Source organism: Lygodium microphyllum, chromosome 27 (assembly GCF_053477565.2).
Source record: "Lygodium microphyllum isolate KBCC chromosome 27, Lygodium_microphyllum_v1.1.10, whole genome shotgun sequence".
Lineage (NCBI taxonomy): Eukaryota > Viridiplantae > Streptophyta > Polypodiopsida > Schizaeales > Lygodiaceae > Lygodium > Lygodium microphyllum.
In genome coordinates, this window is record NC_141161.1 from 89,334,987 (window position 1) to 89,362,874 (window position 27,888).

General features: G+C 41.2%; 1 protein-coding gene across 1 annotated transcript in view; it reads left to right on the forward strand.

The window, feature by feature from the left end:
- Window positions 1–24,838, forward strand: part of LOC148012586 (histone-binding protein MSI1-like) — a 51,962-nt gene extending 27,124 nt beyond the window's left edge. Inside the window, exons 5-6 of the mRNA XM_087669795.1 lie at window positions 24,191–24,286; window positions 24,415–24,838. Coding sequence (XP_087525921.1) covers window positions 24,191–24,286; window positions 24,415–24,646 — 328 coding nt within the window. The 3' untranslated portion in view covers window positions 24,647–24,838. The remainder of the gene's footprint in view (window positions 1–24,190; window positions 24,287–24,414) is intronic.
- The last annotated feature ends 3,050 nt before the right edge of the window (window positions 24,839–27,888 follow it).

The following is a 27,888-nucleotide window of genomic DNA, read 5'->3' on the forward strand; positions in this document are numbered from 1 at the left end:
CTCTCAATGGCACCCGTGCATCTACCTCATCCCACCATGACCAAGTAGTGCTTCGACTTCGTCCAGTTGTTGACGAAGTACCTATTGAGGATGATGAAGATCCCATAGATGTCAATGCTGTCATCTATATAAAAGTGACAAATAATCAGTAAAGTTTAATAAAATTGCAGAAATTTGCAGCCAAAATTTCAACATGCGTGTGTTAAATGTTTGCAAAAAATTCCAGAACTTTGGTGCTACTTCAGCCTGCATTCCTTTTACTGAAAATGCCACAAATTTGGGGCATTCTAGCCTGCATTCCCTTGCTGAAAATGCCCCAAAATTTGGCATATTTTCAGCTCCCAAATTTGGGGCAATGGCTGACTCAAAATGCCCCAAATTTGGGGCATTCCAGCCTGCATTCCCTTGCTGAAAATGCCCCAAAATTTGGCGCATTTTCAGCTCCCAAATTTGGGGCAATGATTGATTTAAAATGCCCCAAATTTGGGGACATTGCAGCCAAATTTAGGTCCCAAATTCCAATCCTTGAGAAAGGCCCAAATTTTGGGGCAACTACCAACAACTGAAGTCTGATCCAAAATGCCCCAAATTTGGCGGAGAATCGAGATAATGATCCTCGAGACCTCACCTGATCGTGGGCGGGAGTCACGCCAGGCAAGAGAGGCGGGCCAGGCAGGCGAGAGAGGTAGGGGGGTCCTGAGAGTAGGTGGGAGTAGGCAGTGGGGACAGGCGGGACAGCAATTGGTGGGAGCAATGGGCGGTACAGTCGGCGGGAGCGCAACGGGCAACAGGCGGGAAACGGGCTAGGGAGTCGCACCTGCTGAAATGAAAGTAAAAAAAAAAAAAGGTCCATTGCCGGAAGAGCTGTCCCAAACAAGGAACGGCCCGGAACGGGTCAGGGAACGGGATGGAATGTTCCGCCAGCGTTTCCTGGGCTCAAATCTCTCGGAACGCGTTAATCCGTTCCTATTTGCCGGAACGGGTATTCCCTGTTTCTATGCTCCAACCTCCCCTATAGAGGACATGTAGTGGGAGTCCTTTTACTCTCATTGATTATCACTCTCTTGTTCTTTCAGTGTTTCCCCCCTTCATCAATTGTCATATTATGCACTTGTTCTTTGAGTATTCCTCCACCTCATCAGCTGTCACATCATGTGCTTTGGACTGCCACACATCCAAGTGCCACCATTGCCCTGCCGCAAGGTTTGCCTAGCTGCCATTGAGCATGTTGCCCTTGGAGATGCTGCTTAGTTGATCTGCTGCTGATCCATTTAGAGTGTAGCTAGTTGCTACCATTAGCAACACCATCATTGCTGATTGTGTTTTGCTGCGCATGTGCCATTTGATGGACACTATCACCTTCATCAAACTGATTGTTGAGTTTTTGTTTTCAGCCAATAGAACATTGTGTTTGGCTATTTGGAGTTATCATTGACGTCTTACTGATTTGAAGGATTGTGTTTCTTTCCTTTCAATGCCACTCACATCCACTTGGTGTCTTCTTTGACATTCCACTTCTAGGAGGATTGCATTTTGCTCCCTTTTCACTCCTTTTACAGGTGTTGGTGCCCTTTATCAATCGGGATGGTGCAATCAACTTGAGTCATGTTACATTAATAAGGTAATTTATGGGAGACAGGCGCAAGGGATGACCGTCCGAGGGCCTTGGGCACCCGAACGGGGTCAAGGGGAGCCTAGAGAGTAAGAGAGTCCAAGAATAGTAGGACTCACCTGAAGTGGACGGCTGGCAAAGGAAACGGGGGAGCCAACTCTTATCTAGGCGAGGTTGGGAGGAGAAATGGAATCACTTGTGCCATTGATTCACCAACTGATTGTCCGTCATCAGTTGGACTGCTACTCGTGGAGTGCTACTCGTCTATTCGTCAGACTGGTCAACTACGTCATATTGGTATCAAAGCCGCCGGGTCCTCAGGAAGAGCCGCCGGGTCCTTACGAAGAACCATCGGGTCCTGTCTTCTGGATCAGCTGTCGGATTCCGTTTTAATGGAGGTGAATGCTTTCGACTGTCCTCCCGCGAATGCTTTCGACTATTCTCCCGCGAATGCTTTCTCCCATCCGGATGCGAATCAAAACTTGAGTAGACGGCGCCCACACGGACACGAATCAAGTTCGAGTACTTGACGGGTTACGTCAGTACTGATTAGCCAACGCCTGACAGGATTGGCCCGTACCTCATCGTACGTGACTGATTTTGTGTAGCGGAACTGGACGGCAGTATCAAGCTAGTCGGGCGAAGTCCCCCGTTTGACATATAGCTGTGGGTACAGCTAGTTCACACATGACCTGTTAGGGAGGGGGTGTGTTTATTAATCCCCTCCTTATTTTGTGTTCCTGCCCGACAGGCTTCATTTCAACGACTGGCTCGGTTTGGGGGAAGTCGAACTATTCCTCACTCTTTGGGTTATTTTACTAAACTATTAGAGCCATCAACAACTGCCCTATCACTATAATCAGGGAAGTACTTCACTTTGTACACAAATTTCTTATATTTGCTTTCCAATTCCAGTGTATTAATGGAGGGGAAAGGGAGAGAGGGAGTAATTGAGGGCTCTAGTTCTGGGGACCACCCTATAGTAGATCCCCATGAAACGGAGATACAATAAGAACAATGGGAAGAATTTTTTGCCACACAAGAACAATTTGATGATCTAACTGCTCGTGTGCAGGCACAGGGGGTTCAGATGGAATTTCTAACTCAAACACTCACCGAAATAAAATCTCAATTAACCTTATTACTAGAGAGAGATAAAAATAAGCTAGAAACCTTGGATATTCCATCTTCATCAAAAGATTTAGATGTGACTATGCGAGATCCTAGGGAACCCCACCAAAAGCTAAGGGATAATCCAGTGTTAAAAGATATGAAACCCCCCCAGTTTCACAGAGAGGAAAAAGATAGAAATAAAGATACTATTTAATTTTCTCCAAAAATGGGAGGATTTGCACAAACTTAAAAATACTCCACCACATCTCCAAGCGTTGGAGGCCAGTTTAACTTTGGGGCCAAAGGCATATAAATGGTGGTGAACTTTAAAGGAGGCAAATAAAATACTTGAAACTTGGGCTCAATTTGAATCGGTCTTTTTGAAAGAATTCCTTTCTAAAAATGAAATGGAAAGAACTTGGGAAGATTGGGATTATGTCAGACAAAAGGGAAGACCCCTGCTGACATATATGGAGGAATATCGTGAGATAATCCTCAAATTGGAAGGAATAGATGAATTTCAAAAGACAAGAGGATTCATTAGGGGACTAGATAAGGCTTGTAAAAAGGAAGTAAAAAGGAGTTCACCTAAGACGCTTGAAGAGACAATTAAATTTGCATTAATCAATGAAGATAGTACGCGTCCAGGTATACTCACTAGTCTCATTGATACGGAGCCCAAGTCTAAGGAATTGGAAACCCCAAAATTTGTAGGCAAATTTAAAAGGAAAATGCCATTTTTTAAGGGCAAGGAACAACCCTTTGAAAAGAAACAATATGTAAGGCCAAAGTTAAGTCAAGATGACTTTCATAAGGCCAAAAAAGAAAGGCTGTGTTTCAATTGCCCTTTCCCTAACCATGCTGCCTGGAATTGTCCTCAAAGGAAAAAGAGGGAAGATAAAGGAAAGGATAAGGACAAGGGCAAGGGAAAAGAAAAACAAATCCATGTAGTGCAGACCCTGGAATTAAAGGGGCATGAAATGTATAAATCTTTAGAGGTCTTGCACAAGGATGTACAACACAGGTGTTGTATGTCAACTTCTATGTGGTAGACTACTTTTGGGCCACATGATTTAGTTAGAGTGCATGGATTGATAGCTGGAAAGAGGGTTAGAGTCATGATTGATGACTCTGCTACCCACAATTTCATAAATTATGCACTTGTCAAAAAATTGAAACTTCCCCAACAAAAGAGTGGGCATCAATATGTTGTTCGTATGATGCAAGGTCAGGATCATAAAATATGGGATACAATGGTATCCAATTTGGAAATTGAGATCCAAGGATATAAAGATAAACTTGATTTCCAAATTATGAATATGGAAAGAGCCGATATTGCTTTAGGGAGGGAGTGGCTATGGGGATTGGAACCATCCTTAAAATGTAGTTATCATCATGATACACTGGAATTTGAAAGGGATGGTAAGACTTTTGTGATTCAAGGTGAACATGAAGTATCTGATAATCCTTTGTTGTGTTTCCCTTCTGATTTACCAAGTGGCCTTCCACCAGATAGGGGTGATATAAATCACCCAATCGACATAGATAGGGATACACACCCTATTTCTAAACCACCTTATAAGTTAAGTGAAACACAACACCAAGAAGTTGAAATACAAATTAAGGATTACCTTGATAAAGGGTTTATACAACCCAGTAATTCACCTTGGGCTTTGCCAATTTTATTGGTAAAGAAAAAAGATGGTTCTATGTGACTTTGTGTTGATTATAGAGCACTTAATAAGATAACAATGAAAAATAAATTTCCTATGCCCAGAATGGAAGATATTTTTGATCAATTACAAGGGGCAAAATTCTTCACAAAGATAGACTTAAGATCAGGCTATCACCAAGTAAGAATTAAGGCACAAGATGTTTCTAAGACAACATTTCGTACTAGATATGGGCATTATGATTTTTTGGTGATGCTTTTTGGCCTCACTAATGCACCAGCTACCTTTATGAAGTTGATGAATAGTGTGTTACGACCCTATCTAGGACACTTTGTAGTAGTCTTCTTGGATGATATCTTGATCTTTAGTAGATCAAAAGAAGAACATTTGGAACACTTACGATTAGTATTCCAATTGTTAAGAACACATTCCCTTTATGCGAAGAAAACTAAATGTGAATTCTTCGCACAAGAGGTCAAATATTTGGGGCATATTATCTCGAAAGAGGGAATCAAGATGGATTCAGAAAAAGTAAGGGCAATTATTGAATGGCCATCTCCAAGGAAACTGGAAGAGCTGCAGATCTTCCTAGGTTTATCTGGATTTTATCGTAGATTCATTCAAGATTATGCTAAAATGGCTGTTTCAATGACAGACCAACTTAAAGGGAAAGGGAAGAGCTTTAATTGGGGAACAGACCAAAATGAAAGTTTTCAAAAACTTAAGGTAGCTATTGCTACAGCTCCAGTACTATTAATTGTGGATCCTAATAAACCATTTGTGGTTGAAGCCGATACCAGTGATAAGGCGATAGGCGCGGTTTTATTACAAGAAGGTCGACTAGTTGCTTTTGAAAGCAAGAAATTAGACCATGCAAAACGGAATTATTCTATTTATGAGAGGGAGCTGTATGCAATAGTACATGCAATGAAGAAATGGAGGCACTATCTATATGGTGCCTAACTTTTGATCTTGTCGGATCATGAAAGCATTAAGTGGCTTAATGACCAACCGGATCTACAAGGGCGTAAAGCCAGATGGGCTGAACTTCTCCAAGAGTTCGACTATGAGATAAGGTATAGAAAAGGAAAGTATAATATAGTGGCTGATGCACTCAGCAGAATGCCCATCATAAATGAATTGAGTTTTACTCAGTTCACTTCCGATTTGCTTGAATCCTTAAAAGAGAAATGCCAGGTTGATCTGGCATATTCCAACATATGGGAAGCAATAGAAAATGGGGATCCAAATGGAAGGGCCTCCATTGAGGAAGGAATATGCGAGGATGTTCAACGAGGAAATGGAGCATCAGGGGTTGCTCAAATGGGATTCAAGTGGAAGAATTTTACCATTGATAATGGTTATTTACTCTACAAGGGTAGGGTATGTGTCCCGAAAGATGAAGAAATAAGGTGCTAGATACTCTTTGAGTGTCATGATACCCCTAGCGCGGGACATCCAGGAGTTAATAAGACTTAATAGTCTTATTAAAAGGTAGTTCTATTGGCCTGGAATGAATAAGGACGTCCTTGACTATGTGGTCAAATGTAATAAATGCCAGATTAATAAAGCTGAAAGATTGAAAATGGGAGGACTTCTCCACCCATTAGAGATTCCTTCAGGAAAATGGGGGAGTATCTCCATGGACTTTATTGTTGCATTACCCAGAACACAGAGGGGGCACGACTCTGTGTGGGTGATTGTGGATAGGTTAACCAAAATGGCTAGGTTTATTTCAACTTCAATTGATGTTAAAACACCAGAATTGGTTAGATTGTTCGTAGAGAACATATACCGATTGTATGGCCTTCCGGCAAATATAGTTTCTGATCGAGATAGAAAATTTGATAGTCAATTTTGGCGTGCTGTATTTAGGAAGTTGGATACTAAACTTAGCATGAGTACGGCGGATCACCCGCAAACTAATGGGCAAACTGAAAGGGTTAATCAAATCCTTGAAGATATGCTCAGGGCATATGTAAGTAAAAGGCAAACTAATTGGGAAGAGTATCTACCGATAGCTGAGTTTGCATATAATAGTGCCAAGCACTCTTCCACTGGATATAGTCCATTTATGTTAATGTATGGGTTTCAGCCCAGAGCTCCAAATCACCACACCTGCCCTTGCAGGCCCCCTTTCACACCCCGCACCCTCTTGATTCCAAATTCCACCTCCTACCTCCGTGTTGACACTCCGTGGCGTCATCCTTGCGGTCGTTGCATGCTAGTGCGTGTTTTGAATTTTTTGCATATTGGAAGCACCCGTTCACCATGCAGTAGGACTGCATAAGGAAAAGGTTTAGGTAACCAAGGATTTTTTGGAGGATATGAATAGTATGTTAAAATTTGCTCAAGAAAATATTAAGAAAGCTCAAAATCGAGCTAGAGCTTATGCAGATCCTCACCGAAGAGACATCTCCTTTGAAGAAGGAGAATTGGCCTATCTTAAGGTGCTTGAACAAACTAAAACCATGAAAACAGGACGATGTCCAAAGCTTTCACCCAGGTATTGTGGTCCTTTCATAATACTTAAAAGAGTGGGAGAACAGGCTTACAAGCTCCAACTACCTGCTGGTAGTAAAACACATCCGGTTTTCCATGTAAGTAAGCTAAGGAGGAAGCTGGGTGATTTGGATAATTTGATCTTAAATGATAACATTGAGGAGCTATTAGATGACCAATCTAATCCACATGAACCAGAAAGAATATTAAATGTTCGTAACAGACGAACAAGGAATATTATTTATCAAGAATGTTTGGTCAAATGGAAAGATTGTTCAGAAGAAAGCTCAACATGGGAGCGAGTAAGTACCCTAAGGAAAAGGTTTCCCAATTTACAGTTGAACCTTCCAAGTATCGTTTTCGAGGACGAAACCGATTCTTAAGGGAAAGGAAATGTTACATTAATAAGGTAATTTATGGGAGACAGGTGCGAGGGATGACCGTCCAAGGGCCTTGGGCACCCGAACGGGGTCAAGGGGAGCCTAGAGAGTAAGAGAGTCAAAGAATAGTAGGACTCACCTGAAGCGGACGGCTGGTAAAGGAAACGGGGAGAGAGAAGCCAACACTTATCTAGGCTAGAGACACATAGGCTTGAGGGCATTGTATCATCACTTCATTGCATTCATTAGTCATTCATTCTCTGAGTTTTTCAATTCATCACTTCTAGTATTTGTTGTACATTGTTGTCTCCACTATGAATGTCATGGGGTCATGAATTTTTAACTTAATGCTCTTGGGATACTTAAGTTGTGCACATGTGTGAGGTCAAGTTGAATTTGAGTCATGGTGATAGAAAACCCTAGCTTTGCCAGTAGAGGGATATTTGCAAAGGTTGTGGTAAACTGTCACTAGAATGTGAAATGAATGTAATAGAATAATTAAACTTCACAATGATTTTTAATTAGAATGAACTTTAATCCTAGTAACCCTAGCTCTTGGCTTGGTGACCATTGCATAGGCAGTGAAGGATTTGTCATTGGGCATGCAATGGACAAGTGCACAGGCTATGTGATACAAGAGCAAGGCAAAAGTGAAAAGGTGTAATGTGAAACTTTCATTAAATTGAAAGTTTGAACCTTGGAATCGGGTTACATTGAAAGTTGTGCCCAATAAGCAACTCACTTAGGGCACTTAAGTTATGAAGCAAGCCTTCAAGTAAAGTTTCATTGGGTGAGTAGCTTATTATTAATGAATAAGTCACTAATTAGCCCTTAAAAGAGCAGTTGGTGACTCATTTGAAAAGCTTATCTTGGCTATTTGGGACTCTTCCTCTCTCACTTTGAGCAGCCCAAGTTTAGAGACCACCATTCTTCTCTACTTTGTTGTGAAAATTGCAGGTATCAGCCACCATTGGGCAGCCTTGTAATGCCATACACAACAAGGTATGGTAATGTGTTTGAACTAAATACAAGAAAAATAGGTTATTACAGCATTATGGGTTGAGATTCTCTCTTCTCTATTGAGATCTCAAGTCTAATGTACTTTTTGGGCAACTTTGTCTCGTGAAGAAAGCGACATTCTCACAGTTTCATTGCAAGAAATCCCTTTGTTTGTGAGAGGAACAACATGGGATTGCATGGAAACTATGCAAGATATTGGTCTAGGCAACTACTTCACAAAATTGGGTTCAAATGTTGGTTGTAATTTTTAGGCTTTATCAAGATGAAGTGTTCATTTGCATTCTTGAACACTCTATAGTTGATTGGAGGCCAATATTGAAGGTGGCAAGGTCATTGTGCACTCACGATCAGTTGTATTTCGAGAAATCTCTGAAATACAGCTATTTGTAATCAAATTTGAGCATATATTAGCAATCTAAAGAAATACTGAAGGGGACATCAAGCTTTGGGGTGAACAAGCGTCATGTGTTGTAGGAGCATTGTAGCTCTAGTTGTTTGTGGATTTTTCTTACTGAATTATTGTTAAGCTGAACTCAACATTTGCTGAATGTAGTCCTTTGGGTTTCTGAAGGCCAGTTTCATGGCTCCATTGCTGGGATATTACCATCTTTATGAAGGAGGTGAGCTTGTGGCTGTCTTGTGGAGCAAACACATGCATTTTGGCTGTAATTCAATCACAGCAAGGTTTTTACTTGTTGAAAAGAGTGTACAACAAGGGGCAAATAGTAAAAGATGTCACACAACAGTGGTAATAGGAGTGAGGAACAGAAATTCCCTCTTGAAAGGCACTCAACACATGGGTTTGAGCTACTGAATGTTGAAAATGCTTTAGTATAGTAAGCAACAAATGTGATCCGTGAGAATGTACTTCAATCACATGTAACTTGGTAAGTCTAAGGTGCTTAGATGACAGAAAGCAAATGCAATGTTCAAGGCACAGTTGGCAAGCGTTGTTTTCAACTTGCAACAGTGAATTCAGCAATCCAAATTTGCTGAATTTTTGCAATTAGTTCCCAATGTTAAAGGGAAAAAGGTTTCTTTGCATTCTAAACAGCCAAGCAAGGCTCATGGGCAATCTTTTTCAGCCAAAAGTATTGCATACATTGGCACCTGTACTGTGAATGTGTAGGGAACTCTAGTTCAACAATATGATTGTCCATTAGGGAATTATGTGCAGCGTATTTCTCATGGACAGCAAACAATTCCTTAACCATCTACGCATCTAGGTTATTTTCATGGTGGATTAGTGTTTTAGGCTATGGATGCAATTGCATTGCCAATGCTGGCATGCAAAATGCAGCTAGTTTTCAGCCACCTATGCTAGGTGTTCAGGGGAATTATCATGGGGTATCGTGGCCTAAAGTGCACACTGGCATGTACGGTAACATTGGTATGTATCGGTGAATGCAAATTGGAATGTTTGGTCAATTGGGAGGTCTTGCTGGTGGGCATATGTTAAATCATAAATGCAAATGTAGCAATGGCATCATTTGGTTCACCATTTTTGCAGCCAGGGCAACAGTCAAAATTGAAACCTTTAATGCTATGTACGATAGATTGGAGGTGTTGATCTTCATTAAACAATTTGATGTAGTCTACTTTGGTGGCCATTTTTTTGAGCATTCAAAAGTGTGCAAGGCAGCCGTTGGGATTAAAGGTCCTCGTGCCTTTAAATGTGCTCAGGTGTGAACACACCCTTAGCACCTCTACTTACACACATATATCTATCTAAAAACCTAAAGTGGTATACTCGTCATTGTACCCAAAAATCGTGCACACTCTCTACTCTACTCTCTCTCTCTCACTCTTTTTGTCTCTCCGCACATAAGGAACAATGGCTGTCTTGATCTTCGTGTCGATTTGTCAATACAAACTAGTACCAGAGCTGCGGTTGAGGCGTTCGTACCTCTCGGAGTTCGAGCAGGACAGGCGAGCAGGTCGTGAGGTCGTTTTCTGACCTGACAAGCAGTCGTGAAGTAGTCAGTCGTCAGGCAGTTGACGTGTTGCCAGTCGGACAGGCAACTGGTGGGAGCTGCAGTCGTGGCATCAGGCGGCACTTTCCCTACAACAGGACCGAATGGCGCCTGATGGACGATGCCTATAAAGTAGTTGACGGGGATAGGGTGTTGGGCAGCAGTTGACGAGCTGCACAAGCGATGGAACTGGTGGTGGACTCCACACGTGATGGACCAGTTGACGAGACGGTGGCTCTAACGAACCACTAGTGGCGACCTGCACGGTGGGTCAATGGACCTGTCGTTCAACATTTTTTTCCTTCAAAATTCTATTTCTTGAAGTTCCCCTATCGAGGGTTTCACGCGTGGAGGCACACCTTCAAATTTTCGTGCAATCCAAGCCTAGAAATTTGGGGCTTTTCTCGAATTTGGGGATCTTAACGTAGAAGTGGATAATCTGACTTAGAAATTGCAAAGTCGGTGCACATTTGCCCGGAAATTTTGGGGCTTTTTTACATTTTAGTGAAATTCTTTCAATTTCACTAAAATTAGTGCACGTAGGACTTGGAAAATTTAGGGATTTGTCCAGATTTGGTGCAAGCAAGATGCAACAGTGATATCTGTCTCAGAAATTACAGGAATTTGTGACATTTTGCCTCCGACATTTGGGGCTTTTCATATACATGCACAAATTGGGCTGAAATTTACCCAATTTCTCGACATTGATGCACATTGGACCCTGTGCAATTTGGGGCTTTTGCAGTTTGGGCAAAATTTGTGCATCATTTTGGTCATTTTATGTACATGCAGGTTCAATTCCATGTAATTTGGACATCCAACACTTGGAAAATTTGGGGGTTTTGCTAAAATTGCTCTATTTTGGCAAAATTGGCCTGTTCTATGCATGATACAAAAAATGTAGATGTGTGGTTGATGCTTTGAGCACAAAAATTTTGGGGCTTTTGACCGTGTGTGTCAAATTTTATGCCTGTGGGTACATGTACAACAGAAATTGCAGCTAAAATTTGGGATTTCTCATGTAATGTGATGCATATGCCCTTGGAACAACTGTAATCAGTTGTAGAATGCTGTAGCACATGGTTTGGTGCTTCTGAAAATTTAATTACAGATCTGAAATTTGTGCTTCTATGTGGTCATTTAATGCTGGTTGGTACTTGTTTGTACCTTGGTCACTTGGGTGACAGTTTGGGCCTGCATTTGGTGATTTTTTGGTCACATTTGGGCTGAAAATCATGGCTGGCAGCAGTGACAGCAGTAATCTCATGCACATAAAGAAGCTTGAAGGAGCACATAACTTTGCCGTTTGGCAAAAACAGTGCTACAATATCCTGTTGCAAAAGAAGCAAGCAAAGCCGATTATGCCTTGCTGTTTAACATTGAAGGTTTGGATTTTGCATATGCTATATGGACTCGACTGGAAGAATTGTATGCACAGAAGAGTGCTGCAAGCAAGGTGTATTGGCTGAAAAAGCTTATGTAACTGCGTATGAAAGAGGGTATAGCAATGTCTACTCACTTGAGTGAGTTTAACTCCATTTTCAGCCAGCTGGTTGCCTTGAAGTTCTTGATTGATAAAGAATTTAAGGCTATGTTCTTGCTTTGGATTTTGCATATGCTATATGGACTCGACTGGAAGAACTGTATGCACAGAAGAGTGCTACAAGCAAAGTGTATTGGCTGAAAAAGTTTACGGATCTGTGTATGAAAGAGGGTACAACAATGTCTACTCACTTGAGTGAGTTTAACTTCATTTTCAGCCAGTTGGTTGCCTTGAAGTTCTTGATTGATGAAGAATTTAAGGCTACGTTTTTGCTTTGTACTCTTCTAGAGAGTTGGGATACATTTAGGACTGCTATGAGCAATTCGAATGCGATTCTTTTGTATGCCGATGTAGAGAGTGCTCTACTCATGGAAGAAATGAATCGGCAAAACCGTGCGTCCAATAAGTCTTCTAGTGCTTTGCATACTAGGGGCAGATCACAGCAGAAAGGCAAATCTGATAGCAAGGGACACAGTTAATCACGTGGCAAAGATGTTGAATGCCACCATTGTGGTAAGAAGGGTCACTTTAAACGTGATTGCTACAAATGGAAGAAAGAGAAAGGAAAGGGTAAGAAGATAGATGATAGCAAGGAAGAGAAGAAAGAGGGCCAACCCAAGAAGAGCAGTGTCAAAATTGAAGAGGTGAATGTAGTCACTCATGACAGTGAGGACAGTGGGAATGACGTACTTTTGGTCTCTTTACACTTTTGTGCACATGCTTTACTTGCAGATACAGATGAGGACATGCATACTTGGATTCTCGATTCAGGGGCTTCCTTTCATGTTACCCCTCATCGAGAGTGGTTCTTTGCCTATACAGGGGGTTGCCATGGTGTTGTCCATCTTGGGGACAACTATGCATGTGACATTGCAGGTGTTGGCAGTGTGCAGTTGCAATTTCAACATGGCTCTGTCTTCACACTTCAGCATGTACGGCATGTACCTAAGCTCAAGAAGAGCTTGATTAGCACAGGGTAGCTAGATGATGATGGTTTTCATATCACCTTTGGTGATGGAAAATGGAAGATCTGTAAGGGATCTAGAGTGATTGCCAGAGGTTGTAAAAGTGATACTTTGTATCCTCTCCATGTATCTAGTGTGAGTGATCATGTTGTTGCCGTGATCGAGCAACCAAGCGTTTCTTTGTGGCATGGCTGGTTGGGACACATGAGTCAAACAAGAATGAAAGTGCTTTCTCCTTTGGGTTACTTGCCTTATCTTTAATAAGCTGATTTTGAGTATTGTGATCATTGTATTTATGGTAAATATGCACATACGTCTCAAAAAAAGTCTTTTTCTTTGAAATCTTCTCCTTTAGAGTTAGTACATTCAGATGTATGTTAGATACCATGATTCTCTTTAGGGGAAAAGAAAATATTTTGTCACCTTTATTGATGATGCTACATGAAAGATATGGGTTTATCCCATTCGTAGCAAGGATGAAGTGCTTGACAAGTTCAAAAAATTCTTGGCATTGGTTGAAAATCAAACTGATAAGACACTCAAGTGTCTTTGCTCTAATAATGGTGGGAAATATGTGTCTAAGGCCTTTCAGGCATTTTGTGACAGCAAAGGGATAAAGATGGAGCTCACTGTCCCTCATAAACCCCCAAAATGGAGTTGCAGAGCGTATGAACCGGACCATACAGAATAAGGTTCGTACGATGCTGTCTCATGCTGCATTATCCCATGGTTTTTGGACAGAGGCTGTTATGACAGCTGTACACACAGGTCTTTGGGGGGGGGGGGGGGGGAGCTCCCCAAGAAGCGTGGTCGGGCAAGCCACCTTCATATGCTCACCTAAAAGTGTTTGGCTGCGAGGCTTTTGTGCACATTCGTAAAGAAAAACGTAGTAAACTTGAGCCAAAGTCCTGTAAATGCATTTTCCTAGGATATGGTGACGAGGGTGAAATGGGGTATAGACCGTGGGATCTCGAGAAAAGGAAACTAGTACACAAGAATGATGTTATCTTCTGGGAAGATCGCATGCGTAAACAACCCGAAAAGACTGAGGAGGTCCATAGGGTTGTATTCCAGGAAGAAATACCTTTTCGACAGCAAAATGTGCCCGTTGTACAACATCAAATACCTGCTGTAAATGAACCTGTAAATGCAGAAAATAATGCTGGAAATGATCAGCCAGCTATTGCCCATGATAATGAGCCACTACATGTGCAGGAACAGCTAGGACAACAAGCTGTTAATGCTGATTTGCGGGCTGAAATGCCAGGACAGCAAGCTGAAAATGCTCAACAGCCAGCAAACAATGATCGTTGGGTTAGGAGATCGTCTAGGGCGACTAGACAACCTGATAGATTTGTTCCTGGTGCAAACAATGTGGTTGATTATGTCATGTTGATAAACTGTGGTGAACAGTCTTGCTTCAAGGAAGCAATGGATAGACAAGATAGCAAGAAATGGTATAAAGCCATGTTGTCAAAGATGGAATCTCTTGAGAAAAATGGCACTTGGGACTTGGTGCAGTTGCCTAAAGGGCAGAAAATACTTCTATGCAAATGGGTTTACAAGATGAAGGTCACTTCTAGTTCCTTACCAAAGTACAAAGCAAGATTGGTTGGAAAGGGAGACAAGCAGGAGCATGGAATTGACTTTGATGAGATCTTCTCTCCTATAGTCAAAATGACTACTTTGAGCACCATTTTGGGCTTGGTTGCAGCTGAAGGTATGGAGCTCATACAGATGGATGTAAAGACTGCATTCTTACATGGTGATCTGCATGAAGACATATATATGCAGGAGCCTGAAGGGTTTGTTGAAAAAGGGAAAGAAAAGATGGTATGTAAACTCAAAAGGAGTTTGTATGGATTGAAACAAGCACCAAGAGAATGGTATCATAAATTTGATACATTTATGTAGTCTCAAGGTTTCCATAGAAGTCAAGTGGATCACTGCTTGTATATTAAGAAGGTAAGAGATGGCAGCCTGATTATCTTGGTTCTGTATGTTGATGATATGCTGATTGCTAGCAGGGATACTCATGCCTTGGATTCACTGAAGCAAAGTCTTCATGATGGCAGCTTTGAGATGAAGGATCTTGGTGATGCAAATCACATTCTTGGCATGCGAATATTCAGAGATAGATCGAAAGGCTTACTCTATCTATCTTAGCAAGAGTATGTCTCCAAGGTTTTGCAGCGTTTCAATATGGAGGGGGGAAAACAATTGGGGTTCCATTGTCTCTATATGTGAAACTTAGTGCAGAGGACAGCCCTACATCTGATGATGAGAAGGCTGAAATGACCAAGATACCATATGCTTCAGCTGTTGGCAGTTTGATGTATGCTATGGTTGCTATACGTCTTGACATTGCCTTTGCAGTGTGAGTGGTTAGCAGATACATGGCAAACCTTGGCAAAAAGCATTGGGATGTAGTGAAAGGTATTCTGAGATACCTCAAAGGCACAAAGGGGTTGTGCATCTACTTTGGAAAGCAGAAGGCATCTGTTGTTGGCTTTACGGATGCAGACTATGTTGGTCATGCGGATTGCAGAGAGTCCACTTGTGGGTACGTGTTTACTTCCACAAGAGGAGTCGTTTGTTGGATCTCCAGGCTACAAAAGTGTGTTGCATTGTCTACTACAGAGGCAGAGTATGTGGTTGCCACTGAGGCATGCAAGGAGGCTTATGGCTTTCACGTCTGGTGGGAGAGCTTGGCATCACAGAGTTACCTGTTCTCCATTGTGATAGTCAGAGTGCTATCATGCTAGCACAGAATCTTGTCTATCATGCAAAGATAAGACACATATAGGTGAAGTACCACTTCATTAGAGATGTACTTGACAGCAAGAGCATTGAGCTTGTCAAAGTGTATATAGATGATAATCCTGCAGACCCTCTCACGAAAAGTCTTCCAGCAAAGTAGTTTGCTCATTGCCGACAGATGATGGGAGTTGGATAGATATATGTATTTCAGCTTTGTACATACCTAGACTTAGGTAATTCTTCTCTCCTTTTAAGGCACATTGCCTTTAGGTGGGAGGTTGTTGGGAATAAAGGCCCTTGTGCCTTTAAATGTGCTCAGGTGTGAACGTACCCTTAGCACTTGTACTTACACATATATATCTATCTAAAAACCTAAAGTGGTACACTCGTCATTATACCCAAAAATCGTGCACACTCTCTACTCTGCTCTCTCACTATCAGTGTGCATGCCAATTTTGTTTCTCCAAAATTGGAGGCCAAGTTAGGCATTAGAGATGATGAGATGGGTGAGATCCATCATGCATCTCATGGATCTCATGGATAAGGCTAGTTTGGCCTATCCTAGACATGTAGAGCTAGTTATCCATCATTGGAAAACTCCATATTCATTTGTAGTCATATATGAAAAAATCAAAGACCTATCCAAATGTCAGTTGGGGCACGACAGAATGACTAGTAGATCCACTTAGGTAATGCCATGGAGAAAACTGTGGTACCCGTAGATCTACACTCAGGTAAGTAGGGGTAGAGACTTCATGTTGTATGCAACCCATAGGTGGATAAGATGGATGTTGAGCCTTTCCCAAAGGTGCATGAGCACCATCGAGAACTGGAGATGAAGAAGTCCTAAAGGTTGTGCCTATGTGTGATGGACCCCTCCGTGTGGTGTGTGCAAAACCATGTGGGGACTGATATGCAAAGTGTTGGGAATAAAGTGCCACTGTGCCTTTTATACGTGATCAGATGTGAACACACCCTTAGCACTTGTACTTCACATATAACTGTTATATCACAAAACCCTAAAAGAGGTACAACTCTTTGTACCCACACATTGTGCATCTCACTCTCTCTCACTCTTTACTGCTGCTCACTCTCACACACACACACTCTCTCTCTCAGCCATTGCTGCTGAATATTGTACCTTCACTGCCCATCGGCCCCCACAAACTGGTATCAGAGATGAAGGTTATCGCGAGCACGCCTCCTAAGTTCTGTGCAAGCTGCAGCTGCAGGTCACGCATGCTGCAAGTCATGTAGGTGGTAGGTTGAGAACAGGAGTAGGTTGCAACTGTCTTTACTTGCAGGTCCAGGTGATAGGTAGGCCATGTAAGGTAGGCGATAGGCAGGTCACATTAGCCAGGTGCAGGTGGGCAGGGCAGGTCCAGGTGACAGTGCAGGCAGCCCAGGTGACAGGTCAGCATAAGGTCGCGTGCAGCCGTTGACCTACCGATAATTTAAAAAAAAAACTCATTTTTTAAAAAGGTGCTTATCCTTGGTAAAATTGTGCGGGCTGTCATGCATGCACAAGCACAGTTAGATAGATCTGAGAGATTGGGCATGCACCTACTCTTGGGAATTGGGGCTTTTGGCGTATACTTCACAATTTGACTTAGTTGAGTAAAATATTTGTGGAATTTTGCGCACTCTCAGGTCGTAGAAATTGAGGCTTTTCATGTGATTGCAGAAATTGCAGCGGGACAACTACAATTTCTGGAAATTTTGATACATTGGACCTTGCACAATTTGGGGCTTTTGCAAAATGTGTAAAATTTGGGTCAAATTTGGTCTTGGTATGTACTTTAGTGCAATTTCTATGCAAATTGACTGTGTTGGACCTCGGACAAATTTGGGGCTTTTGCAAAATTTGTGAAATTTTGGCAAAATTGGCTTGTGCAATCTACTTGGGAGTTATGCTTGATGTAATTTGAGCAGAGAAATTTTGGGGCTTTTGACTGTGCGGGCAAATTTGTGCTCATGGATGCATTTGGAGAAGAAATTGCAGCTAAAATTTGGGGCTTTCTCATGAACTCGATGTATTAGCTTGTGGCACAGCTGCAATTGCTTGTGGTGTGCTGTAGCACACATTTTATACTTGTGAAAACTGATTTGCAGATCTGAAATTTCTGCAATTACTTGTTTTTTTCATTGCTAGTTGCTACTTGCTTTGTACCTTGGTCATTTGTGTGATAGTTAGGCTCACATTTGTTGACTTTTGAGCAGTAAATGCTGGAAAATGGCAGGCAGTCATGGAGAGAGAGAGAGGAGAGACAATGACAGCAAGCGAGTGAGCTGAAGCAAAAAGAAAAGAGTGTACTTGCAAGAATGAAAGATAGAGTGAAATTATAACTTATGTTTAGGTCAAGCGTTGACCTAACCAGCCTTCCACCAACTAACTAGAGTTAGGTTTATTTTACTCTAGAGTGTCACTACTTTAAGTTTCTAAGACACTAGGTGTACACACCTTATATTGACACTTATTAAGTGTCCACACCACACAAATTACATTGGGCACTGCCCATAGAATCTGCAAATTTTAACACCCCCTTGCAGTGCCAATGTGATGAAGTACAAGGATGATCAATCACCAAAGGGTAACAAGTTTAAGGACTTTCGAAAAGCCTCAAACTTCTCGCGTGGTAGTGTCTTGGTGAAAATGTCTGCAACATTATTTTTCTGTGTGGGTACATACATCAAGCTGATCTCTCTTGCATAGCATCTCTCTCTAACATAATGGTAATGCACCTCTATGTGTTTTGTGTGAGCATGAAATACAAGATTTTGTGCTACTGCAATAGCACTCTGACTATCAAAAAGAATGGGTGTAGGACCCTCGAATGGTAAATGTAGATCAACCAACAATTTGCGCAACCATACACATTCGATTGCTGCTGTGAAAACTGCCTTGTACTCAGCCTCACAAGACGAGGTAGCCACTATAGGCTGTTCCTTGCTTAGCCATGAAATGCATGAACAGCCTAGAAAGAAACAATGTCCACTAGTAGACTGCCTAGTGTCTGTATCACCAGCCCAATCTGAATCATTGTAAGCTTGTAAGTGCAAGTCTCCCCCCCTAGGAAATAATAATGCATGTGACTGAGTACCTTGTAAATATTTGAAGATCCGCTCAACAGCTTGCCAATGTATGGTCTGTGGGCTATGCATATACCTGCTCACCCGAGATACTGCATACTGAATGTGAGGGCGTGTGTTGCAAAGATAAATAAGACAACCAATAGCCTGGCTGTAAATTGCAACATCAGACATCTCTTCACCATCATGCATAGAGAGCTTTAAGCCTGGCTCCATAGGAGTGCACATAAGTTTGCAATCTTGCATACTAAACCTATGTAATAGCTTATCCACATATTGTGGGATCCCATGTAGAGTTAGGAGCAATAGAGTCTAACTCATCCTGCGTGGCCTGCATCTAATGTACATCTTGCTGAGCTTCGTCCAAGAGAGTAGGCTCATTATCATCCAATAGTGAGCTCATAAATACATGCTGATCACAATCATCTACTTTCGTAAAATCAATCAAATGTGCCTCCCCCTGCATCATTTGCTGCATTTCTGGCAGCCCTTCTAGTGCGTTGAGGTATAGGAGCATCCATTTTACTCTCGTGGAGAGTCTGTAACCGCCATCTTGGGATTATTTTGGCTGCATTTACAACAGCCCTTTCATGTTGTACTACTTCTTCCACTGCATGTGGCAAACCATCATCGATATCTTGTTGTTCGGGAGCATATGGTGCAGCAACAGCTTGCTGTATTAAGTCTGTCCTGCCATTTATAGCAACACAAACTCTAAAGTAAGTGGCAAAAGATCCTCAAAGACATCACCAATGTCATGGGTGACTAGCATTTGCAACTGATCATGTGAAAATGCAGCATTTTCAGCAAATAGGGCATCCCTACTGACAAAGACTTGCTTCGTGCGTGGGTCATGCAAGCGATAGCCCTTACTCTCCGAACTGTAGCCAATAAATATGCATTTTACAGCCTTGTCATCAAGCTTCCCGCGAAGCTCTTTCGGAACATGTGCATAGGCTATGCAACCAAACAATCGAAAGTAGTCTACTTTGGGTTTCTTGCCATGCCAAGCTTCGAACAGTGTGATCGTCTTCAATGCCTTAGTGGATGCACGATTCAACACATGATTTGCACATTGAAGTCCTTCTAGCCAAAATTTATGAGGTAGCCCCTTGCTTTTTAGCATACAACGAGTCATCTCCATAAGAGTCCGATTCTTTCTCTCAGCAATACCATTTTGCTGAGGAGTCATTCTAACAGTGGCTTGATACGTAGTGCCATGATTAAGCAAATATGTCTCAAAAGTATGAGACATGTATTCCCCCCCTTTATCTGTGCGAAGTGTTTGCACTTTTAAGTCAGTTTCAGCTTCAATCTTTGCAACAAGATGTTTGAAATGCATGAACACATCGGATTTTGTCTTCAGCCCATACACCCATGTATACTGAGAGTAGTCATCAATAAATGTAACAAAGTATTAATGACCTCCAAGTGCACGTGTCCTCATGGGATCACAAACATCAGAGTGAATAAGCTGCATTTTTCGGATAGCATGCACTGCACCATCCTTTTTGAAGGCAAACCCATGCATCTTGCCCAAAATACATCCTCACATGCATGAGGAGGTGGAGTCTCCATTGGAGGCAATACATCTACCATATGACACCTCTGAAGGGTCATCAAACTCCCAAAGCTCATGTGTCCATAGCGGGCATGCCATAGCTCCGCATTTTGCATAGCGGGCAAAAGAGTAGTGACTACTAAAGCATCTTGAGACTGTCTGTCATATGTATCCAACAAAAATAGACCCTTATGCAGGGTGCCGGACAGCCTAAGTGTATAATCCATCTCTTTGTCTTTAACAATGCATTTGTCATCCTCAAAGATGACATGCTTATTGAAAGCGGAGATAGACAACAAGTTCTTTATAATGCCAGGTACAAACAAGCCATCTAGAAGCATGAAATCACAACCATCTGCAGCAGTAATAGTGACAGTCCCAATGCTACATACATCATAACTGCTACTGTTCGCACATATAACATGCTTCCCAGTAGGGGCTGAATGCAAAGAGGTAAACAAACACTTCCTGGAAGTGATGTGCTTTGATGCCCCATTATCAAAATACCATGTTTGCTGCATTTCAATAGCATTAAATGTTGAATAGTCATTGAAGAATCATAATTGCATGTGAGAAATGCATAGTCCTCTACAAAGTTGACTGAAGTATCATCATCAGTAGATTTGCTGGTTGATGTTTCTTGGATAGCCAAACCGGAGTTCTTTTTCTTCTCTTTGGCCAATCTCTATCTGCATTCATCGATATAGTGACCGGGCTTCTTGCAATAATGGCATTTCCCCTTCTTTTTAGTATTTTCTGTGTCTTGGACAACCTTATTTGATGGCTGTCCAGCATTACCCTTTTGCTGATTTTTTACATTTTGCTTGACTTTTCCTTTGCCTTTGAACTTGGAAAGCATAGCCTCATCACCTGAATACAATGCCACATTCTTCTGAGTCTGTTCCTCTTGCAGCAAGAGGCCTTTCAACTCCACAAATGTAAGGGGCTGCTGCCCCCCTCTCGACAACATCAAAGAGGTGTGGAAACCAAGATATGACTCTAGAAGAGAGTTAAGTGTGATGTTTACCAATTCAGCATCCTGAATGACCTCATCAACATTGAGTAGCTGCTCACGCAAATCCTGTATGTGAGTAAGGTGCTCTGTCATGCTATCACCTTCATCCATGGTCACATTGGCCAACTCTCTGTAGAGATAGGATATCCTGGCCTCATTGCGTGCTGCAAACATACGCTCAAGTACATCCCATGCTGATTTTGAGGTCTTACATGATCGAATGTGCGGAATAATTGCCCTTTTCACTGACAAGGCAATCAAAGAAAGTGCCTGTACATCTTTTGAGTCCCATTTCCTTTGATCCTCGGTCGGAGGGAGAGGAGGGGCAGCAGCAGTAGCAGCACCAATACCACCAGCAGCAACACCAACAACTTGTCCTCGAGCGTTACGCTGAGGTGTCTCAGGTGCGAGACCTCTTGGTTACTGCAAATCACCTGTAACATAGTCCCACAAGTCCTTTGCCACAAGAAGGTTACGGACCATAAAACTCCACAGTGGATAGTTTGAGCCATCAAGTTTGTCCTCCTGAGTGAGGACACCAAGGATGTTGCTCTGATCATTGTTTCCTTGACGTGCCATGCTGTCAATGATAGACAAAAATCTGCAGCCAAATACTTCAATGCTGAATTATAGAGTATCTCCTCAGAGTACCAAAATCCCCCACGGGATTAAGAAGCAAGTACCAAAATGTCACTTAAATGCCAAAGTGTGCACAATGCCACCCAAATCAGCACTCAGCCAGTAAATTACAGCACTATATTGCTGTACCACACTTGCCTCGAAATGTGTGTCCACAAAAGTACAAAATACAGCAACTTAATGTTGATTCTTACCAAAATTTACTGAATTTTCCCAAAACTCTCTGTCCAATTTGATTGTAACAGCAATTAAATGTTGCTTATTTCTTGTTGCTTGCCTTGGAGTGCGCGTCGAGCAAAAGCCCCAAATTTCTTTCTAAAATTTCAAAGAAATTGAAGAAATTTGTACCTTACATCTGGAATTTTTGCAAAAATGTCACCTCGGGATGTGTGTTAGCAGTGAACAGCAACTGAAATTTGCCTCATGATATGTGCAGGATCCAAATAACTGAAAAGCCCCAAATTTTCTTGAGTCAATGTGGAAGAAATTGCGCAATGTCTATGAGTTTGGTAACAATTTGTGCAAAGGGCCTCCAATCGGGCAAAAGCCCCTGGCAGAAGCAGTGCTACAACATCTTGGTGCAGAAGAAACAAGTGAAGCCCAGAGAGACAAAAGGGGTAAAACCAGCAACCATGGATCTAGATGAGTGGGATGAGCTTGCATGCTCTACCATAGGCACTTTGCTCTTCAACATGGAGAAATTGAAATCTGCTTATGATATGTGGCAACGACTTGAGGAGTTATATACTCAGAAAAGTGCAATGAGCAAGGCTATTGGTTGAAAAAATTGATGGACCTTCATATAAAGGAAGGTTTAGCCATGTTTGTACATTTGAATGAGTTTAACTCTATTTTCAGCCAGCTGATTGCTTTGGAATTTCACATTGATAAGGAGTTCAAGGCAACATTTTTGCTATGTACTTTGCTTGAAGGTTGGGACACTTTTAGGACAGCAATGAGTAACTCCAATGCCATGCTATTATATTCAGATGTGGAGAGCTCTTTACTCATGGAAGAGTTCAATAGGCAAAATATATTAGCAAACAAGTTTTCTAATGCACTTCGTATTAGAGGCAAATCCCAATAGAAGGGTAATTCTGAAAACAAAGCACGCAGCAATTCTCATGGAAAAAATATAGAGTGCCATCATTGTGGCAAGAAAGGCCACTTCAAGCGGGATTGCTTTAAGTGGAATAAAGAAAAGGGCAAAGGCAAAAGCACTATTGATAACAAAGACGAGAAAAAGGAACATGCAAAGAAGAGCAGTGTGAAGATGGAGCAAGTCAATGTAGTCAGTCACGAGAGTGATAGTGGTAGTGATATAGCTGATACTCAGCCAACTTGACCTTAAGGTCATCCCGGTCACTGATATTAAAGTTTTGAAGCTCATGATCAAGACAAATGGTTCCTCTTGGATCCCTCATATATAGTCAAGTGAGTGTAAGACAACTTGATGGGAACTTTTTCAAGTTGAGTTGGCTTTTTTGGGCCTATTTTAAATATGAATAAACTTAGCAATACTTTTTTTTTTTGTTTGGGGTGGGGGGGGGAGAACTAATTTAGCCTTGTTTAACTACATGTCACAAAAGCCATGCCTTGTCACTTGGAGTCCCTTTTGGGAGATCTTTGCAATGTTGTCTCATGATCAGCCCTTTTTCAAGGGATGCATTTCCACTTGGATTCCATTTCGGGACATCTTTGCAATGTTGTCTCATGTTCAGAGACCTTGTGCTTTTGTAGAGTGTTTTCATAGTATGTTGTACCCTGAACAAAAATCTTCTCTTTCACAAGGATTTAGAGAAAATGACAAAAGGATGGTGTTGGTGGTGAGCTGCAACACAAGGTAGAGAAGAACTTAGCAAGTGCATATATGTAGTGTGATGATGACTCCATGAGCTCATGGGGGCAAGGTAAATATTATGAGGGTGGCAACCTCACTTGGTTTCATTCATGCTTACTGTTACAACCTTAGTTTAGTGTCTAGAATTTTCCTGTAGGTACTGTCCTATGATCATGTGTTCTATAGCTCTGGAAGCAAAGGCCATCCCCTCCCTCTTTTTGCATTTGTGGTTCCTCTTCTTGAGTGGGAAACAGTTGTAAGGTCTCTGATTTAGTCTTATGTTCACAAAGGCACCTAGATTGTAACTGTATTTTTGTCTTTCTTCTTGTTTAGACCAACTTTGACTTTGTGGAATCTTATTTGTAGCTGATATTAAAAGAAGGCTCTGGTTTTCTCGTCTACCATTGGTTCTTGCCCATTCCATCATTGGTTTATTGGTAGGAACTTAGATGAATAATGCTCTATGCATCAAGACTGATGTTATGTCTATGTTGTATTCTGTAGAGATGAAGTATTCCAAATAGGATGGAGTCCTACAAACGAGACAATTTTGGCTTCTTGTGGTGCTGACAGAAGGCTTATGGTTTGGGATCTGAGCAGGTAAGTTTTTACAGGCATTTGGCTGCTATTCATGGAGATATGTGATCCAATGAGTGGTGAAAGTTAGTATCACCTCAGATATTGCCTATTGTGTGTACCTTGTTTTTATGGGAAATTTATTGTTGCAGGATAGGTGATGAACAAACTCCTGAAGATGCTGAAGATGGACCTCCTGAGTTGCTATTCATTCATGGAGGGCACACGAGCAAAATTTCTGATTTTTCATGGAACATGGCAGAAGACTGGGTGATTGCAAGTGTTGCTGAAGATAACATACTTCAGATCTGGCAAATGGCAGAAAACATCTATCATGATGAAGATGATGATGTATCACCGGGTGAGATGCCTGGGTTGGCATAAATTTTGTAACAGCAAATATTGAAAGGAATCTGCTGTGGAAGAGTTGGTCACCACCTTGTAATGACATAAAAATTGGTGGTGCATCAAAATGTCATAGTTGTACATCAATGTGCTACTAGATATTTTATTGTTTATTCATCTTGTAATCATAGTTCAAATCATGGAATGGAAATTTTTAAATGTGGGGCAAAGGTGGATGGGTGGAGGGTGGGCAAGGGGTTGTTCTCATGAAGTTAGTAAATTTGTTGCTGCTCATAAGCGATCATGGGAGATCTTGTGCATCAATTGCGATTGCAATGCAAGATAGGAAAGTATGAGTAGTTTATTCTAGTTGTATGGATAATTCATGGGCTTGCTTTTCGTTTGGTGACGTGCCAAATTTGCAGCATTTTGGTCATGGTGGGTGGTCATAGCTTGCCAATAGGTCCTTTAGCCTTTTATTTAGCATGCCATAAAGCTGTCAGCCTTCTCCTGCAATCCGTATCGCCTATTGAGTCTCAATTCTTTTTGAATCATTAATGTTATCTAACAGACTGTCATTGTAAACAATCAATCAAGGGAGCTAAGATGTTATCTTCTCATTTCAGAAACCCAACACCAATCCATTGTTGATTTCACTTGCTTTCTATAAGCTTCATCTTGTGACCTATCTTGTGATGACATATCCACAGACAATGTGGACTGATGCCCCTCACTATTTGTCAGGCTGTGAACAAAGAGCCAGAACTGAGAAAATAGTGGACCAGTATGCTTCTAGAAGCTCATGTCTATGTGAAACTTGTACTGCTTCCTTGTGGGTCTTTAGTGTCGATCTTGGTGCCATTATACCCATCAGCCTAGTTGAGTAGTGAAAGAAAGGGAGGGGCCCATTAGCATTGTGCCTCTTGCCACTCGATCAACCTTAGTTGTCAGCCTACCTACGACCATACATCACAACTACCCAATGCCAAAGGCTGGATGGACACGTGACCCTAGGTTGCTGCCCAAGGATTACATGCTTTAGCACAACCGTTGTCCTCTTTGGTGTGGAAAATCAATGTTTTGGAGTTTGTCACCCTATTATTTGGGCTTGTAGTCGAGTTATATGCCATGCCAATCCAGATGTTTGTGCAAGCATTTGGGCCCCAAACTAGTGAGCGACCCACCTAAAGCGCGGTCTCCACAGTCTTTATCAATGGGATATGAAGTGAGGAACTCTGCAAGGCCTTCGCAGGCAATTCAAGCTTGCAGCGAGATGCACTAGCTAGGGTCTTTGATGAGGCGATTAGAGTGGACGACGAGCTAAAAGAGAAGCTCCAATAGCTCGACCCGAGAGGAGACTAACGCTAGAAACTCTGAGACAATTTCGACGTCAAGCGAAAAATTAGGTCCAAGTACTCAAAATAATGGAAAGGGCACGGGCACAAGTTAGGAGCTAGCAGAGATGAAGATCGAGCTAGTCAAATTACAAGAAATGATGAGACGACCAACACGCCCTCATGTCCGATGTATATATTGTGGCGGAAACCACTTGACAGTTGAGTGGCGGGACTCCGGGTTTTGACCCAAGGTTCCGACCAACATGTTCTTACGTCCAATGCATGTATTATGGCGGAAACCACTTGTCAGTTGAGTGCTCAAGCTAAACGTGCATTACGCAAAAGTAGTAAATCTTATCTCATTTGGGTGAATGAACTGCAAGTTAAAGAAAAACATATGCACCCTAGGTATAAAGAATTTCTTGCACACTTTAAAGACTGTTTTGCAGAAGATCTATCACCTAGTTTACCTTCTTCACGTCCAGAAGACCACAAAATAGATTTGATTCATGGTACACAACCACCTTGTAAAGCACCATATAGGCATAACCAGATAGAGCAAAAAGAAATTTAAAATCAAGTTGAGGAATTACTAAATAGAGGATTGATTAGACCTAGTAGTTCTCCATTTGGTGCACTTGTTTTGTTGGTAAAGAAGAAGAATAATACTTATCGTATGTGCATTGACTATCGTGCTTTAAATAAGATCACTGTAAAGAATAGATATCCAATTTCTAGAGTCGATGACCTTATGGATAAACTGCAAGGTTTTGCCATATTTAGTAAAATAGACCTTAAATCTGGTTATCATCAGGTGAGATTAGATAAGTCTGATATATTCAAGACTGCATTTAGAACAGAATTTGGTCATTATGAATTTTAAATGAATCGTATATTTTTGAAATATCAGCATTGTGTTATTGTATTCTTTAATGATATTTTGGTATTTAGTCAAAATGAGAAAGAACAATATGAACATTTATCTTTGGTTTTAAAGTTGAAAGATAATCAACTGTATGCTAATTCGGAAAAGAGAGTTCTTTAAAACAGAAATTGAATATTTAGGTCATATTGTATCATCAGATAGTATTAAGGTTGACCCTAAAAATAGAAGTAATATTGAACTGGTCTATATCTAAAAATGTGTATGAGTTACGATCTTTCCTAGGTCTTGCTAGTCTTTATAGGAAATTTGTGCGAAATTTTTCATTACTTGCTTTGCCATTGACTAAATTTTTAAAGAAAGGTATTGTTTATCATTGGTCTGATAATCAATAGAAATCATTTGACTTATTGAAACATGCATTAACCCATGCTCCTGTATTACAACTGCCTGATTTTAATAAACCATTCTTTGTAGTAGTTACTGATGTTAGCAGATCTGGAATAGGAGCCATACTTATGCAAGATAATCATCCCATAGCTTATTCTAATTGTAAAGTGAAACCCTCAGAACTTAAATATTTCACATATGATAAATAATTATTAGCTGTGGTACAAGCTTTAAGACAATAGAAACACTACTTAATGGGTTCTGAGTTTATGATTAAGACTGATCAACAAAGTATTAAACATTTACTTAGCCAACCTCAAATATCTGACCGACATATCAAATGGACAGCCTTTATTGAGAGTTTTCATCCCATCATTCAATATCAACTAGGTAAAGAAAATGTAGTGACTGATGCATTAAGTAGAAGACCCACCATTCACAATATTTCTGTTATATCATTTGATTCTCTAACCCTTTTGAAAGATACTTATAATCAAGACATTACTTTTCATGCTGATTGGAATGAATTAGTTGGAAATAACTGGATTTCTATTGATTCACTGTCTTATAATAATGGATTCATGTTTTATGAAAAGAGATTATGTGTTACAGTTCCATATAGATATTTTGTTTTGAATGAGATTCATTGTCCTCCATATCAAGGTCATAGA